The sequence below is a fragment of the Monodelphis domestica genome, chromosome X, assembly GCF_027887165.1.
Source record: "Monodelphis domestica isolate mMonDom1 chromosome X, mMonDom1.pri, whole genome shotgun sequence".
NCBI classification, from domain to species: domain Eukaryota; kingdom Metazoa; phylum Chordata; class Mammalia; order Didelphimorphia; family Didelphidae; genus Monodelphis; species Monodelphis domestica.
In genome coordinates this window covers 48888055-48907193 of record NC_077235.1, presented here as the reverse complement: position 1 = coordinate 48907193, position 19139 = coordinate 48888055, and the positions used below count along the sequence as shown (strand labels likewise).

Below are 19139 nucleotides of genomic sequence, written 5' to 3'. Positions count from 1 at the left end.
CAGCTTTAACTCTATGATAGTCTGGGGCCCAAAGAAGTTAAATGTCTGAAATTTGAACCCGGGTTATCTAACTTTGGGTCTGGTTCTCTTGCCGTTATGATACCTTTTTTTTTAAAACCTTTAACCTTTCATCTTGAAGTCAATACTGTGTGTTGTTTCCAAGGCAGAAGAGCAGTAAGGGCTAGGCAATGGGGGTCAAGTGACTTGCCCAGGGTCACACAGCTGGGAAGTGTCTGAGGCCACATTTGAACCCAAGACCTCCCATCTCTGGGCCTGGCTCTCAATCCACTAAGCTACCCAGCTGTCCCCTATGCTACCTTTCTTAAAGTTCTTCATACTTCAAAATCCTCTTCACTTAAAAAAAAAACCCAGAAACACTACAAAACCCAAAAGACTGATGACACCATGCACCCCTCCCCTCAGAAGATTTAGGTGATGGACTACAAGCACAGTGTCCATATATTGTTAGATGAGATCCCTGGGATGATGAGTTCCTTTGCTTAATTAGCATGAGAAATGACTGAAAAACAAACTCAGGAAAACAATTTTTAAGATTAAAAAGGTGATTGGATAGTGATAATTTCTAGTGATGAATACTCGTGTCTGATGTACAAACAAGTGGCACAGAAGAAAATGATATCTGGGTGCTGTGACTGCCTCCTTGTTGTGTCCTTGGCTTTCAAGTCAATTGTTTTTTGCCCTCATAAAATGAGAATTCTACTGGGGGGTTTTAGGGTAGTTCAAGACTTAAGGGTCAGGAAGTTCTGGAGAAGAATATTCTATGTTAGACGCATTCTGTTGAGTTCATGGGGGTTTTTTTCTCCATTAGGACTGAACGTTTGGCCCGAGATGTGATGAAGGAGATGGGAGGCCACCATATCGTTGCCCTCTGTGTCCTCAAGGGTGGCTATAAATTCTTTGCTGATTTACTGGATTATATCAAAGCACTGAACAGGAATAGTGATAAATCAATTCCTATGACAGTAGATTTTATCAGATTGAAGAGCTACTGTGTAAGTATATTCCAGGTTGTTGAAGGTGATTGAAGAGCCTACTGTTAGGAATGTGTTTTTGATGTGAGAATGGAGGTTTTCTGTCCATTTTCTGTAAAGCTCAAGCCATTGGTTCTCTTAACATACTGTAAAGCCCAAGCCATTGGTTCTCTTAATGTACTATAAAGCCCAAGCCATTGGTTCTCTTAATATACTATGAAGCCCAAGCAATTGGTTCTCTAACATACTAAATTCTATGGACTTTAACTTCATTTAGTTTGCTTTCAAGACAAAAGTAAATCTGTGAATTTAAATAAGTTGTGGCCTTAGCAATTCCTTTTCTAAACTGCCCTTGGCACATGAAAGGAGCCTGCACTTGAGGTAAGTTTTTGTCCTCAGAGGATAAGTTTGATTTTGAGTAAAAGCCAAGTCTGAATCAGGTAGGTCACATCATATAATTTTTGGTCAAAACCTGTTTCCCCAACAGCAAATGTTACGAATCTGAAGTTGCTACACTGAAGTCAGGGTTTTTGCTTCCCAAAGATTGCTCGATTTGCTTCTGATTTTCTACAGAAGTAGTTGATTATTTAATTGGGATGAATTCTCCATAACAGTGAGAGAGCACTATGTCCATTTGCTATTTAAATATCTACACATGGGGTGGAGGGGGGGGGGGGGAGTCTTGAGAAGAGACTCTTGACATTTTCCACTGTAGAACCAACCCCTTTTTCCCCCCCAAGTCATGCTGGGAACACTTTTTTTTCTTTTTTGAAAAATTTATTTAATTAATCAATGTAGAATATTTTTTCTTGGTTTACAAGAGTCATGTTCTTTCCCTCCCCTCCTCCCACCCCTTGATTTCATCCTGATTACTTTCTTCCTCCAAAAGTCTTTTATTTTGTCTCACTTCACTCAAAAGATCAGAGCAAATGTCATATTCACTATTTCTGTTCATTCCTCAGAATGGGTGGCACAGTCTTCACAGAAACTCCTCACTTGTGAGTTTTCTTTGACACTGGGGTGTCGGAGTCGGCCTCATTCACACAATGGTTTGCTTGTTTGAAGGATCTAATCCTTGGGTTCTTATCTCTGTTGGCCATAGGCCAAACCATTTAATGTGGATGTTGTCTTCCCCGCCACCATCTTAAAAGTTTATCTTTGAGCTCAATCTCTGGCCAGACATTACTCCATCCCTAAAGCTTCTTGGTACATGCCAGATGTCTCACTTGGACATTTGTTTAACTGCACACAAAATTTGAGAATCTTTGTACTAAATAAGGGTCATTCATTTTTGTGTGTGTGAGCACAAGGAAAATGGCACTCACCCCCATTCATTGGCCACAGCTGTTGATGGCAGGCCAACTGACCTAGAGACTGCAGCTGTTGTAAGTTAAAACTTGTTGCAATACATCTCCATTATGAACTGGTCCCTTCTTCCCCTGGTCACCTGAGAACATTGGCATTGGTTTTTTATGACCAAAACCCATGTGCCTAGGAAATTGGACAGAGAACTTTGCCTTCAATAGAGCAAAGATTAGGAAATGTCAGAAATGATTGTAATGAGTGAAATCCATTCATTTTGGATGAGGAAATGTTAAAAATTAAAGACTCTTCTCTAATGCTCTTAATAGCTGCATTTCAAGAAAGGGCATGGGCATACCTTAAGATTTAATTTTGTTTTTACGATTTTTATTCGCATTAAAAGTTATCCAGGTTGCTTTTAGATTCTAAAGAATCATTAAGGTGAACTTAATTGATGAAAAGCTTACAATTTTAAAATGTCTAGCTTTTTGTTATTTAAAAAGGAGCATATTTTTTCTATTCTGGTTTCCCTGTAGAATTTTATTTAAGAATTTGGCGCAATTCCTTGCCTAAAATGCTCTTGGGAATTAAAAACAAGGGGAAAACCAAATTCTTAGAAATGTTCCTATACCAGTCAAAAGTTTTGAAGACTTTAAGGATCTGTAATTTCATTAGAATGGATATCCTCCTCTCCATTGATACAGCTCTCAACCCCTCTGTAACTTGGTTGGCAGAGAGTTGCTATTGCTAAAAATGTCATCCATTCTCCTTTTGCCCTCTCCAAATTTGGGTTGGCCTTCAGACAACAGACATCACAGGGCCTGTATTTGAAGCCTTTCCAGCTTGGTAGGACCTGTTGGAACATGTGCCTTAGAAAATCCAGGGTGCCCTCCACATCACATTGAGGCATTAGAGAAGGACTTCAGTGGAGGTCAAAGTCATTTTTTAAAATGCTAATTAACTAATTTCTGTCTTGTGGCTATCCATGTGAATCCTCTAATTCACAATTTTAAAAAACCTGTTGAGAAACATTTGTGTTTCACAAATTAATTTGAAAAAATTGGGAGGAGGGCAGTGAATCATGGAAGAGTATATTTTAAGTTTATACATGGAAAGTTAGTGGAAAGTTTTAAAAATTGGAAGCTTAACTTCATAATGCCATGAAATGGAGATTAAAATTGTTTATGGGATCAGTTAACATTAATGGGGGGAGGAGGATGAAGTGAATTCACATGCTGGTCTCTGGCCACTTGTTTTAAAGTGATTTTAAAACAGTGAATTGTAAGCTAGCTAATCCGTACTAATCATGAAACTTTCTATAAGCTATTGCATTTTCTAGGCATGCAAAGAAATAAAGAATACTGCTGGTGCATTGTGCAAATGGAATTTCCCCTTAATTTGACTTCATTTCACCTCTATAGCAAATTTTCTCTTAAAGTGTTTCATAAAGGCAGTAAAGTCTGAACAGTATAAAAGCTTGTCCCAGCCCCTCAGCTCTTAAGTCATGACAGGTAAGGGTGACAGGAATTTGCTGTTTTTGTGCCATCATTAATAAGCAAAGGGAAAATTAAAATAATTTGTTAATGTGCCTAAAATAGGATTAGTCTGACCATGAGTGAAATTTAAGAAAGTATTTTCTTAAGTCCCCTCCTTGAAAAACAAAATGTTAGTCCTTTTTCTGATACTGCTGTTTTCTCCTGTCTCTCCCTCCCTTCTGCCCCAATTTCTTCTTTCCCATTAAAAAAAATCTGTGAAGAGTTCGAAACCTCACACCACATGTGAAACTTAAAGTTATGATCTGTTGACAAATGTTCATATCTCCCTTGGGGCTCACTCCCTATTTCTTTCTTCATTCCAAATCGGTAGAGACTTCTGCTTGAAAACCAGCTATTCATTTTTGCCTCTTACAGCAGCATTCCTCATTCATTACAGCCAAGTCACAACCGTCAGTCTTCAGTGACACTCACTTAATATGGGTCATGAATAAGCACTTGGATAGATTTGTGATCTCCTTGATACTGGCATTCCTTCCTTCCAGCGATGCAGATCCACAACTCCAATCACGCCTTCTTATCCTATGCGACTCTTGTCCATGTCCTCCTGTAGATCCTCCACAGGGAGTACACCCAACGTCCCAGGAGCCTTCCTCTAGATCTCTTGACAACGCACGGATTACCATTGGAGCATCTGTTGTCCCTTGCTCTCACTCCATGGCTGACCCACCTTCTTTTCTGCATCTCTCTGGTGACACCCTTTATAAACCACTTCTCCACAGTTCTTTGCTGGTAATATATCACAGCTTCCTCTTTTCTTCTGGGTTCGAGATCAGCAGGATTCCATTCCTCTAGTCCCCTCATTCCCTGGACAAAGATCACACATTTTACAGCACCAAAGGCTGGTTTAGCTTTTAAAAAATGAAGAAGTAAATAAATTTATGAACTTGATGGACATTGGCAAAAATCGACATTTCCATAGACAAAGGAGTATAGGGGAAACAAAGGATTGGATTTGAACCTGACCCTGTGTTTCGCCTTAATCTTTAGCATAGCGCCCTCTGCCTCCTTCTCTACCACTTAGTCCTCATCTGCTGTCCACTAGCAGGAGGAGAAACACTGACCATTTTGTAGTTTTCTTTGTTCTGGGTTGCCATGGCCAAAGAATTCATCACCAAGTGGCTAACTTGCTGGTGATGAGCTTCTTCCTAATTAGTTAGGCTGATCCTTGGAAAGCAGATTTGGTCTGTTGCCAAGACCTATTCAGAGCCTTTACAGCATGGTAGAGCCTGCCCAGAGCATGGGCTGCTACCACCTCTGTGCTACAGTGAAGCATTAGACAAGAACTATGCAGATGTTTATGTTTCTAAGTTTATTTTATACACACAAACACCAAGATTGAAAAGTTGCCCAAATTTGATGGTTAATAAATATAGTTTTGGAAGGGACCTTGGAGGTCATCTATTCCAATTCCTGTCTGAATAAGTGGTCATCCAGCTTCCACTTGAAGAATTCCAATGATGGATGGGTTGGTGACTCAACTACCTCCTAAGGCAGCCCATTCCATTTAGGAAGTTTTTTCTTACTCGAGGCCAAATCTGCCTCTTGGAAACCTTTACCTGTTGCTACTAGTTCTGCCTTCTGGGGTCTACTAGTTCCAAGTTCTCTTCCCCAAAATAGGCTTTCAAACACTTCAAATCACCCCCACCTCCTCCCCCCTCCCCTCAAGTCTTCTCTTCCCAGGCTAAACATCCCTAGATCTTCCAGCTGATCTTTGTATCATATGACCTTCAGTTTCCTCAGCCTCCTTTTGTGGAGATGCTCGTGCTTGGCAGTGTCCTTCCTAAAAGGGGCCACCCAGACCTGAACACAGTGCTCCAGAAAGCAATCTGACTAGAGAGAGAAAAGAGTTGTAGCGTACATGTGTTTTCTTCTAGTCCTTTTTGTTGTAGTTTTCAGCCTGACCTTTGTATGCATGTGTATGTAGTCAGTGACTCTGAGGTCAAAAATGGGTATACATCTTGACATTAGAGTGCTTAAAGCTTGTCTTCAGCAAACATATAAAAATCAGATATGATCATTTATGACTACACTAAAGGTCAGAGAGAAAAAATTACTTAATTTAAAGAATTAGGAATGGGTATCACTGTAATAGTAATCAGGAAAACTTTACCAAAAGCAGCTCTCAAGGACCAATGCCCACAAACATGGGGCGTGGCCTTTTCCCAATGACTTGAGTAGGTAGTCAAACTTTTAGGCAGGCCCATTCATTCCTTTGGAGCCATAGGTGGTAGTTTTTTAGTTTGTGGTCCACGAGATTCCCATTTCCTCAGGAATTCAGAAAAGATGCCACTAAGAAAGTCTGGTCATGGTGAATGTGTTTTTAAGTTGTGCCTTCACCATTAAGCCCTGCCCCCAACACAGGATTCTGGCATTTTCTCAAAAAGAAAAGAATCAAAGGTATCACAGACTAAAAAATTCTGAAGAACTATGTGCCCCAGAGTAGCAGTTCATGACTTTTCTCCTTCAGACCATGAGGGTACTATGGTACTAAATGCCAGCATAGAGCCTGGCACATTGTAACTGCTTGCTAAATATTTGTGGACTAACTGATTAAATAACGACAACTTGTTATCCCGTAAAACTACTAAGCTCCTTCTAGTTTTGAAACTCTTTGATTTGCCTTCTTAACATCCTTTCCTAGGACTCAAATGGAGAAAGAGGAGCATGGTTAGGCTGTGTGTATGTCCATGTGCATGCATATACATATACACACGTCTCTACATGCACGTAATGTATATGCATGTGCACCTGTGTTGTACATATGTATGTGTTATACATGTATATGTGTATGCATGAATAGGAAAAACTCTAGGTACCCGCTCCAGTCAAGTCTTGTTCTTATGCCTCATTCTAGCATGAAGTTGCTGGGGTCCTCCAAACCCTAGCAGGGTTTCTGCCAAGCTGGAAAGGCTTCAAGTATAGGTCTGGTTGGTTATAGAGTATATGTCTGTTTTAAAACCAGACTAAGTGTGGAAAGGCTTCCGCTACCAGGATGATCACATGGTGATGAATTTTTTTGGTCACAGCAACTCCAACGGACCTTCTGTGAAGTCGTATAAGGGTGGTCATGGTCTATGTCAGTGGAAAGAGGTACCTGCACTGAAAGATGTTCTCACGGATCCTTAAGGTGTATGGTCTTTAGACGTGTGTGTGTGTGTGTGTGTGCGTGTGTGCGTGCACGTGTGTATGTGTGTATGTATGTAATATACACATGCATAGAAGGAAGTCATGGGGTATGAAAGGTAGAGAGCAGATGTTTGGATCTCTAACTAGCTAGATGCAGGGGAAATGAATGTGTCCCAGCAAGGGTAGACTGAAAATAGTTGGAAAGCACTGTCCTAATGGCCTGAAAGAATGTACTTTCCTGCTTTTTTTCTTCTGTGTGATTCCGTCCTGAGCAGAATCCCACGGAAGACAGAGCCCAGCAGCTCCCTGTTGCGCACCCATCCCCGATTGCCCGCTGTCTTTCGTACAACTGCCCCACCCAGAACACGGATATGGATGTGAACCACATCCGGGCACAGAGCTTCCTCTTCGGGTGTGAGCTCAAGGCAGATAAAGATTTCCACTTCAAGGTGATAAACGAGCAGATCGAGCACCAGCTTTCACTGAGAACAGTGAGCTTGGGAGCCAGTGCCAAGGATGAATTGCATGTTGTTGAAGCGGAAGCCCTGAATTTCGAAGGCAGCCCGACTACGGTCACCCTGGCATCGCTGAAATTGTCTGTGCAGCCCACAGTTTCGCTTGGTGGCTTTGAGATTACTCCACCAGTAGTTCTGCGTCTGAAATGTGGTTCCGGGCCTGTGTACATTAGTGGCCAGCACCTAGTCGCGCTAGAGGAAGATGTAGAAGAAAATAACGTGAAAGCTGTCAATCTGCCTGCCAAGCGAGCTGCTTCTGAAATTGATAACAAGATTCCCCAAAAAAAGGTAAAGCTATCTGAGGAAGAGGAGGAAGAGGAAGAGGAAGAAGAGGACGAGGAAGAAGAGGAAGAAGATGATGATGAGGCAGAGGATGAGGAGGAGATTGAAGAGGTGGATGAAGAGGAGGAGGAGGTAGAGGTGGAAGAAGAGGAAGAGGAGGAGGTAGAGGAGATAGAGGAAGAGGAGGAGGAAGAAGAGGAAGAAGGAGAAGAAGAAGAGGAGGAGGAAGAAGGAGAAGAAGAAGAGGAGGAGGGGGAGGAGGAAGAAGAAGAGGAGGAGGAGGGGGAGGAGGAAGAAGAAGAGGAGGAAATTGAAAATAACGATCCCATAGAGATCAAGTCTGATCCTGATAGTCCAGCACAGAATGGGCAAACACCCAACATGGAGGAGGAAACAGATTCAGAACCAGTTACACCCAAATCAAAAAGCCAGGAGTCCTTCGAAACTGAGGAAAAGATTACCCCAAGTCCCCAAGAATCTAGCTCTCCTGAGGATATTAAAGAAAACATTCAGGCAAGCATAGAAAAGGGTATTTCATTCTTTCCCCAGAAGTGGAAGGCAAATTTCACGGCTCTGAAAGGAATTGCTTCAGGATGTTCAGTCCAGAGGCTTGTCACCATCTCGGTCTGTTAAAATCTTTTTAAGAAAATAATTTTAATTTTGTTAAAATTTTCCATCATTTGTAATAGTTGATATTTTCTAATGCAGAGTGAGAACTTTCCCTACTGAGTCTGCTAGACTCATCCAGTACATTGCCAAGAATGTGTTGTCCATTAGTTTTTAACAATGCAGTTCCCCCTTGGATTTGTTTATTGGGTGCATATATTTGGAATGATCTTATAGAGTAGTGATGGCCATCAGTAAGAGGGAAATGGTTCAGAGACAAAATAAATTGAGTATCTTAATAAAATCTTGAAGGGCGGAGTCCACCCACCCTGGGATTTCCTCCATTGATGCAGCAGCACATCAGCAACTCAGCTGTAACTAATAGATTTTGAGTTGCCTGACACTCCTTAAAAGGTGAAGTAAATACTTGTCATCAGCTAGTATATCTCGGAGGTAGAACTTAAAGCTAAATTTTTATTTTAATTCCAAGGCTAACTTTCTATTCACTGAGCCATACCACCACTTGCAGGGGGGGGGGGGGAGGTTAGACTTTCCCAAAAGCCTGTTGACCTAACGCTGGTTGCAAAAAGCAGCTGTTTACAAATTTCCTTTTTTATTTCATCTCTACTTGTTATTTCCGAATCCTACTTATCCCTAGACTTCCACTAACAGTTGGGGGTGGTCGCACGGGAGGAAAAAGCCTCCCCCAAATACTGAGTTAAAATCCTTTTGGCTAACTAGAAAGAGTTAAAGGTGTCTAGCAGCTTAGCAGAGGGCTGGCCACTTCCCTGAAGTATGCTCCTCATATCAGAGCAAGCCGAGCATTGCCATAAGCTGCTCTAACTCCATTAGCCTAGGCCAGGCTTCCCCTATAGCATTTTCCTATACCTGTGTTCTTATTCCCACCTTCACTCCAACCCTCTGGGAAATAAGGAATTTCCCCCATGATTCCCCAGTTGTAACTTCTAGAATTTTGTTCCCTTCATCCTTCTGTCTATATGTTGTAATGTCGCAGTGTCATGGACAGCTGACTTGGGAAATCTCATTAGTTCTTGTTTGATAATTGGAATGTTGTGAATCCTTTTTCTTTTCATCAGAATGACCAGTCAACAGGAGACATCAAAGTGATTGGTGGAGATGATCTCTCAACTTTAACTGGAAAGGTCTGTATATTGAATTCTAAGGAAAGGGCATGTCGGTGTTAAAAGATTCTGTATAGTTAGTTGTACTGTGACTAGCTAGTCAGTCCTCTTCCCGCTGGTTATAAAACATACAGTTCTTTAATCTTGGGCACGTATGCATGTACACAGATGAATTGATTTTAAAGCGCAAAGCCACACTAGACATTTGGGATACTCTATATCGTCAGGGCCTGTAAACATGTTTTAGATGTTTGCCATCTGTATAGAGCCTCTCCAACCTGGTATGCAAACAAAAGTTGCTGTATTTACCCCTAAACCTACCCCATCCTGACCTCCCTATTTCTGCTAATACGGTTATCATTCCAGCCACCCTGATTCACAACCTGGGGGTATTCCTGGTACTCTTGCCTCTCCCTCGGTCTCCATTATTACATCCTCTCTTATTTCCATCTCAGCTTCTCTCCACTCATGATCATATTCACCTTTGGCTGAAACTCTAACAACAGGTTTCTAATTTGATCTTCTTTCTTGTAGCCTCTCCCCTTTTCCAGTTCACCCTCCACATAGATGCTACAGTATAGTTGTCTGAAAGTACACGGTTATATTAGCAGGAACCAAACCTAGTATATAATCTGGCCCAGAACGCAACTCTGATTTTCTATGTATGGCCTGGACTCGGGAGATCAGATAGAGAGAGATGGAAGAGACCTCTAAGAACTAGTCCAATCCCCTCCTTTTATTAAGGAGGAAACTGAGACCCAGGAGATGAAGGGACTTAAAGCATAAATGTAAAGCTGGAAGGGACCTATTCAAACTTCATTATGTTGAATTTTCTATCTTAACCGACCACTTTAATTTATTTTTCTTTTTTAAAATTCAAAGCTTTAAAAAGTTTTTTTTACCAATCATGAATTAAACTTCCATACAAGTTGTTTGAGTTAGATGACTGAACTTCTCTCCCTCTTTCCCCTTCCCTTCCCCCTCCTGTGCTGGCAGGTGATTTGGTCTGGGTTATACGTGTATTATCATGCAAAACATAAACCCAAATTAAACTAAGGTGAAAAATTTGTTTGCTTTCTACTTCCAACAGTTCTTTCTGTGGAGGTGGAGAGCATTCTTTGTCCCAAGACCCACAGTATTGCTGTTATTGGGTACAGTGTTCTCCTGGTTCTGTTTCTTTCACTCTGCATCAGTCTTTCCAGCTCTTTGTAAAATTATCCTGTCATCATTCCTTACAGCACAATAGCATTCCATCATTGTCATGTGCCTCAATTTCTTCAGCTATTCCCCAGGACCCACTCATTTTAAACAGTGTTCATAGCCCAGTTCCAAAGAGCTTTTCAAACTTGAGGACCATCAAGAAATTTCAGAGCTCTGTGTTAGAGGAGTATGCTGTCAGGATAAGGGAAATATATGCTTGGAGCTTGAGGAGATTTTAGTGATGGTTCTTATTTATCCTTTGTTTCCCTGATATATATAGCTATTATCACAGTGATATCTATATACATCAGGGAAACAAATACATGGGGGGGGCAGTCTTTCCACCTGAAGGGATGTTGGTTTATTTGCTTATGGATTTAGAGCCCCCTTGCATGGTCACTATGCCCCCTCCCCACCACCATCCACTGTGTGTCGCAGCTCAAGGTTTGGGAAGCACTGGCTGCCCTAGTGCTGGTGTGGAGTTGGGAATTGAAAACATTCATTTCTTGGTGTGGACTTGAATAATTTCTCCTTTCTCCTTCCTTTTTTCTAGAATGTCCTGATTGTTGAAGTAAGTACTATGATTGCGTGTAAACTTTTTCTTGTGATAGATTTCAATGAACATATAGTTACAACATTAAGTGCTTAGGCACTATGCTAAGCCCTAGAGATACAAACACAAGCAAGCAAAATAGTCCCTCCCCTCAAGAAGCTTACAGTCTAATAGAAAGAGGAGGGAGGAAGCAGCTAATCTCCATGGGGGCAATGAGAATGGATTCACCAGGGTGCAAAATGCAACAGATGAGGTAGGAGGCAGAAGAGGAAAGAGCATCCCTCCCTGTGCAGAGCCTGCTAGTTCGTTCTTGTCAGCCTCATTAGATTGCTTTGTTTTGGCAGAACTGTGGCTGTCCTGGCACCAGCAGGCCTTTTTTGTTAAAAACCCTTACTTCCTTTTCTAGCAACAACTATTAAAAGACAGAAGGTAAAGAGCTAGGTTAAACAGGGTTAAGTGACTTGCCCAGTGAGTCACACAGCTAATTCTGAGGCCAGACTTGAACCCAGGACCTTGCAACTCCAAACTCAATCTACTGTGCCACCTATCTGCCTCAACCAGCAGGCCTTCAAAGAATAGATGCTTGTTGAACAGGATGGCAACCATCGTGATCCATATACTTTTAGTACAGTTCCTGAACTTCTTTGAAGTAGTTCTTCTTTGGCAGCCTATTCTCATAGTAGATTACATTTTGAGAGAAACATACTAATAATCCTTGTATTTTTATTTATTTCTTACCAGGAGGTGTTAGTAAAATGGAAGAATGTAGAGTTGAACAAGGGATTTCAGGCTTGTGTCCTTGTTTATTTTTAAATAGGGCTTACTTGTATTCTAAATGTGTCATGGTACCCATCTACCACATGAAGCTGGGTTTAAAACAAGATTAAAGTTGAGAAGAACTGGAATCATTTATAGATAGTTTTTTAACATGAAAATTAGTCTAGTCTACTTTGAAGAGTTTCCTGATGGTTTGAAGTAAAATGGTGGGCACATCTGCTTTGCCAACCAATCAGATGCAAACTAGCTTATCTTTAAACTTATATTTGAAAAAAATATTCTAGACATATCATAAGGTCAGAGACTTAGAGCTCCAAGGAATCTGTATAGGCCATCAGCCCAACCTTCTTTTACAAAAGGGAGAAACTGACACCTATAGAGGCCTACTGACTAGTGTGCTAAGGGACACAGACCGCACTTGAGCTGAGCTGCTCCACCTTCTTTCCATTGTCTTCCTTTGCTTTCACCAAAATGAAAATTCTTTTCTGATTGTCAGAAAGAGGAAAAGGCTATGTTTGATAAGGATAGATAAGAAGTGACAGAGCTGGGACTTAGCTGTGCCATATACTGCCTGTGTAGCTTTGAACAATGAAAAAATAAAAGAACAGGCATTTATTAAGCACTTACTAAGGCTTCTGATGGAAAAGCCCCATGGAGTTCCTGCCTGCCTGCCATACTTATACAGGATTGGCATTGGTGTGTAACTTGGGGAATTGGTCTCATTACTTAATTATCCTTATCTCACAATATGATCTTAAATATTCCACATTCTCGAGAGGCTGAACTATGAGGTTCTTTTTGTCACTTTTGATATTCTTAAGTATTGAAACACTTGATAGTGATAGGCATCACTGTAATCCGGAATTTGAAGTATCCCTGAGCTCTAGACTTCCCCAAAACCCCAACAGGGGTCTGAGGGCCACTGCCCTTGCCTCTGTCCCAAAAACGTAAAAGAAATCTGATGAGACATCATGAAAACAATTGCCTAGTGTTATGATTCGTGTTAGTAACAGATTTGTTGACAGTCCGGTCGGCTTCCATTGTTCTGGAGCAAGAAGTGTGCTGGTTTCCTTTGCCATTTTAACGTGTTCTCTTTTTTTATGATCAGGATATAATTGACACGGGGAAAACGATGCAGACATTGCTTTCCCTGGTCAAGCAGTATAATCCAAAGATGGTGAAAGTAGCCAGGTATGTCATCCTAATGGTAAATAGGTTTTGAATTTGAAATGCATGAAAAAGGGCCTTTTTTGAGTTTTGGTTCAAAAACACCACTATGTTGTGGTGGTTTTTATTATTAGCCTTTGAGCTTTCAAGAAGTAGCTTTCCATTCTTTGATTCCAGGACTTAAGAGATAAGTTCATGTTTATCTTCTCTGATCATTTCATCACTACACAGCTATGGCTCATCCTTTTTATTTATTTATCTTTCCAGACTAAAGGTGCCTTATCTTTTTAGATTGTCTTTGTGGTAGCCTCTCTTTCCCCAGGTTTCCAATTCCATTACTTTTTAACATCTCCATTTTTCATCTACGTATATTTATTTTTAATAGCTTGCTGGTGAAGAGGACCCCTCGCAGCGTAGGATACAGACCTGACTGTAAGTAAATTGCTTTTATGTTTTAGGAATTTGAAACAAAAATAAAACAGTTCTTTATATTAAATGACATAAAGCTGTTTAAAACTGTGTAGGAAAGGCATATTGGCAAGCACTTGGTTTCTTCACATTATGTTTTCTGTATCTTAGTGATGATAAATTCTGATTCTTTTCAGTTGTTGGATTCGAAATTCCAGACAAATTTGTCGTTGGATATGCCCTTGACTACAACGAATACTTCAGGGACTTAAACGTAAGTAATGCTCTCATTTTTCATAACATTTCAGAAAGAGAATTGTTTTGCTTCTCTATGCCTCGTAATTTAAACAGTCTGGGAATTCCCATTAGGCACATTAAGCTCCTGTCCAGAACAGACATTCTGGGAGCTGGCGCCTGACCAGGCTGGGGAACACTCCTGCTGATTGGGAGCCCTTGAACAACTTTCTCTTGTTATTTGTCCATGAGAAACTGAACTTAAAGAGAGGTTTCATTCATTCCCCCTTGAAAATGGCAGGCTCCCACCCTCTAATGGCTAGAGTTACACAGATACCTTTGTGAAAAGAGTAGTCGAACACAAAACACAAATCTTGTCTTACTTCTTAGAATGTGCAATTGACTCTTGCCTCCAAGATCAATCATTCCATTTTCCTAACGCCTCCTTCCGGCTTTTCTTTCCCCAGCATGTCTGTGTCATTAGCGAGACTGGCAAAGACAAGTACAAAGCATGAGATGCAACTTGGTGTGCAGAGAAGCTTTGAAACACTGTGGGGAAACCCATCAACTTCACCTCTGGACCACCAGCTAAATTGTCCAATGTTTCAGCCCTGTGACCATCTGCTTATTAGAGCTTTTGCATGTACTGTATCTTGTCTGTTTTATATTTTAGGAATGTCAGACAGTTGCTGCAGTTCTGATTGCTGTTTCATTTGCACTACAAAACTGAAAGAGACTATCACTACCCCCTGGGTGGGTTGTTTTGCTTGAATTGCTGTTTGACTTATGAATGGGAAATTACTTAAACCACACCGACACTGAATTGAAATAGCTAAAGTATTGTGAATGTAAGAGATGTTTAAAGAGGATATATTGATTTTTTAAATTGGTAATTTAATTTTATATGTTAACGAAAATGCAGAGAAGTGATTGAATATTGTTAGTTAACACCTTTTTGGTGTCAAAGAGGGAGCAGTCAATTTCAATATCTGTTCCAGTTCTGTTACAGAATCCAAGAGGTTTGATTATTTTATGATAACCCTATCTTATCTCCTCCTGGAATTACATTATTATTTCAAGAATTTTGGTTGTTGCTAAGAATTAAAATGAAAGCAAATAGTTAATTTTATGGAGATGGGCAATAGAAAGAAAAGCAAAAAAAAAAAAGTTCATTGAGCTGTCTGTCCCACTCTTACAGATCATTTCCTTTCTGTGCTCGCCAGTCAAAAGTAGTTTTCTTTTAAAATAAATTGACATTCTGGACATTTTACTTTTGAAATCTATAATGCAAAATGCTTAAAATAAAGGCTGTCTCTTTAAAAAGAAAAAAGAATGCATTTTGACTTTTGTCTTTCACCTCAATCGTTCTCCTTCCTTGAGTCTGTATCTTCTCTTGTGAAAAACAGTTAAGCAAAACCCCCACTATAGTGTTGGCACTTGACTGTAGGTAGAGCGTAGTCCCTATGTCTCCAAGACAATTTCATTATTTTTTTAAAAATTAAGTCAACAAAAATCTATGTCCTCTTATTTACCCCTTCTCTCTTCTCCCCACGTAAAAAGAAAATGATAACAAATAAGGGATTTTCAAATGGAATTTGAAGCATGCTTAAATTCATCACCTCTTGGACTGGGATGAGGGTGGGGGGTAGCGATTCTGGAATTGTGCTTGAACTCTTGAGATGCTTATATATGGTGTATAACAAGCTGATCAAACTTAATTTCTGCCAAAATGCTTTCCCATTTTCTTGTTAAAATGACATTTTTCTTCCATGAATCTGTTCTTATGTTTATCAAACAATAGGATGTGATTTTTTAATTGCTTATGTTTTTAACCAGTAGCAAATCATTTTGGATGAAAAGTGCTTTCTGAAGTTCTCTGCTGTTAATTGGTTGGTGTGGTGGGTGACTCCAGCTTTGCATGCAAACCAACTCAAGAAACTCTTAAGGTCTTTTCAATATCTTTCCAAGACTTCTGTTAGTCTTGTGTTTTGTTTCTGTATTTTACCCAACTTGCCATGGAATTGGCCGAGTCTGACCCAGAAGAACTGGCAGACATTGCCAGGTCTGAAACATAATGACCTCATTAAAGGTTGGGCTGTCAGAGAAGAGTCTCTGCCCAGCTCCTAAACTGGAGTCTTGGCAATCCACTATTCCAGAAGATAAATGAGAATGCCCTCCCCTGCAAGATCATTATCTTCCTGCAAGGGGGGGGAAATGGATCTGAACAGAAAGCATCCCAAAAGACCAAAGCTGTTGCAGCCCAAAGAAATCTGGGAAAGCAAAGTCTTCCAAACAGATAAATAAAATCCAGGACCTGGGGGGAGACAGTTCTGATGGGAGGATTTGAGGAGGGGAAAGAAGACGCTCGTAGAAGGAAGGAAGAAAAGGGGATTGGAATTGGTAATTTCTCATAATTGGAGTATAAGAGAAGAGTGGTTACAATTATGGGGGAAGAGGTGGAGGGGAAAGGACAATAATAGCTCAGCTACAGTGGACAGAAAGAAGAGGGTCAAACAATTTGGTGCAAAAAGACATCACACTCCATGGGGAAATAAGCAAAGATAAGAGAATGGTTCTCTCTTTGAGATGCTGAGATTGTGGTGCCCCTTTGCAAAGACAATTGGGACATGGAACTAGTGAGTGCTCTGGAAAGAGACTGGCTGCCTATACAGATGCTGAGACATACCCAGGCCTGGATCCATGGGAGCTGAGCAGAGCACCAGGACACCCCCAGTTTGAGTGGTGCTGATCTAGCTAAGAAGATAGAGAAGGAGCTGTGGAGTTGGTGTACAATCAAGAAAGACCTAAGGTGGAGGGGAGAGGACAGGAGAAGCTGATCACCCTGTGTCCAATGATGCTTCCAGGGGCTTTAAGGCTGGCTTATTTATTTTCTGGTTTACTTAAAACCCTCACCTTCCATCTTCGAATCAATAGTCTGTATCAGTTTCAATGCAGCAGCAGTGTGGTCAGGGCTAGGCAATGGGGGTGAAGTGACTTGCCCAGGGTCACACAGCTAGAAAGTGAGTTCAGATTGGAACCCAGGACCTTCCCTGTCTAGGCTGCTAGGCAATAAATTTTTACTGAGCATAGTTAGGTTAAACAGACATGCACCATTTACCAAAATCCCAGGCAGCAAATTAATAAGCAAGTCGAAGGCACAGGGTTAAGTTACTCCTAATGGAATGTAAAGAAGTACCTTACACATTGTGGGTGTAAGGAAAATTCAGAATGGGAGGCCACAAAATTAGCTTGATTGCTGCAGGAAATTGAAAATCTTTGTGGAAAAAGTGATTGGAAAAAATGTGGCCAAGGTCGGCGGGGCTGGGGAGAGGCCCTTCTTCCCCCACCTTTGGGGGCTGTGGGGGGGAACCATGGAGATGCAGAGCTGCCCAGTGTCCAGGCTAGGACAGGAGGTGTTTTCAGTTTATCCCTAGGACAGCCTGCTCCCAATCCTTGAGAGCCAGGGCAATGCAGATGAAGGGGAGGCTTGCCCCAAGGGCCGTTGGCGCGCTGAAAGGAGCCTGCGCACCTGCTGTCTTTTCTTCCTGCGTGTATTGATTGCCAGGGTGTCCAGAGGGGCCGCCTGCTTTCGCTCAAGGCGCAGGGCGGCTTATTTGTAGTCGAGGAGCGCCACCTGATGCTCGGGGCGCATCATTGCAATGGGTTCGGGTGGCTTATTTGTAGTCGAGGAGCGCCACCTGGTGCTCCGGTTAAGGTGAGCAGGGGGAGACGGGTTTTTGGCGGGGCTATGCCGGATTCGATTTCTCTGTTTTACAGTAGAGATTCCCCGTTTCACAGTAAAGAGGAAGCCGCTGAGGCGCAAAGAGGAGAAGAGAAAGCGGGAGGGGGGCCTCAATGTCACCATCTTAGAGAAGGGGCCGAAGCGAGGTCTGGGCCGCCTCTGCTCTTCCCGGCTAATTTGAGCCTGAACGCGCCCCCTCGCCGACCCCCGCCGGGACATCGGCCGCTTCTTCCAAACCCTGTTACCATCCTAGGCCTCTTTCGGCCCCCAAGCCGTGCCGCGCGCTCACGGCTCGGCTCGGCTCGGCTCGGCTCCGGCTTGCCTCCCGGCGAACGATAGCTGGAACGCCCCCTGGTGTCCAGTGTCGTCTGCCAAAAACACGATTCGCACCCCTTCATTTCTAGTCAAAGCCTGCCATCTGGTGTCCGAAGCGGAGAAGTGCGCTTGCGTTTGGCTCCTCCGGAGCTCGCGTTTCCGAGACTTTGGGGGCGCCCACTCCGCTGTCCTACATTTCACAGATGAGTACACTGAGGCACCGGGTCAGGGAAGTGCTCCCCAAGGTCCCGCAGCTATGAGATGGCGGACGTAGGCCTAAAATCCAGATCCCCGGGCTCCAAAGCCCTAGCACTTTATGTAGGACAGAGGGGCGTTCTATCGAGGACTGAGAACCCCAGGAGAGAAGCAACCTCTCCAGAGACACTGCAGAATAGGGCAACAGCATGGAGGGGAGCTGCTAGGTAGGGCCCCCCACCCCCATCATTCATTTTGTCAGCTTCTTGAGCGTCCTCGGGCTGACCCCATTCCATGAGTACCAAGAAATTTAACCAAATTCTCTGCCATTTATTAAGCACCTGCTGTATGCCCCCCCCCCCACTCCAAGCTGAGCCCTCCTGGAGCCTCTATGGAGGGAGGAGGAGGAATATGGGAGGGTGGTGTCCTCAGCCTTTCTTTTTTAGTAGAGGGATACTTGAATGCCCCTGGGAGCTTCAAGCACCGCCTTTGGACATGGAGGTGCAGTGATCGAATGATCCAAAGGAACACTGAAGACACTCGGGACGACAGTCCAGTCAAGATCACACACCACATGGGCTGGGGTATAAAGAAAAACAAAAAGAATCTCTGCACTTGTGGAGTTCGTAATTTAACAACAAGCAAAAGATATGTGGAGCTGTGTGACCCTGGGCAGGTCACTTGACCCCCATTGCCTAACCTTTACCCCTCTTCTACCTTGGAACCAATAACAGTTTGGAGTCTAAGACATAGCATTGTTGGCGAACCTTTTCTGAGTTGAGTGCCCAGAGGGCAAATTCAAGCTGAGCCCCCACATTACTGGAGAGAGCTGAGGGAGGAAGAGCTTGCTTTGGATACCTGGACAGAGGGGTGGGGCCTGCAAAAAAAAATGTCCTCTAGCTGTGGGTAGAGGGGGAATGCAGTAGCTCCCTGAGGGCCAGCCCTGCCTGTGTGCCCTGCCTTAGCCAATGCTGGAGAGTCAGTTAGGGAGACACTCCATAACTATGTGCCCCTGGGACAGTCACTT

General features: G+C 42.4%; 1 protein-coding gene across 3 annotated transcripts in view; it reads left to right on the top strand.

The window, feature by feature from the left end:
• The window catches only part of HPRT1 (hypoxanthine phosphoribosyltransferase 1), a 29263-nt gene extending 14070 nt beyond the window's left edge, over positions 1–15193 (top strand). The window contains exons 3-10 of one of the 3 annotated variants that reach the window (XM_056809352.1): positions 830–1013; positions 7252–8286; positions 9477–9542; positions 11275–11292; positions 13160–13242; positions 13604–13650; positions 13824–13900; positions 14328–15193. In XM_056809352.1, the coding sequence (XP_056665330.1) occupies positions 830–1013; positions 7252–8286; positions 9477–9542; positions 11275–11292; positions 13160–13242; positions 13604–13650; positions 13824–13900; positions 14328–14375 (1558 nt within the window). In that variant the 3' untranslated portion in view covers positions 14376–15193. The remainder of the gene's footprint in view (positions 1–829; positions 1014–7251; positions 8287–9476; positions 9543–11274; positions 11293–13159; positions 13243–13603; positions 13651–13823; positions 13901–14327) is intronic. The other 2 variants (XM_056809353.1, XM_007507215.3) reach the window with 2 other exon arrangements.
• Positions 15194–19139: the final 3946 nt, after the last annotated feature.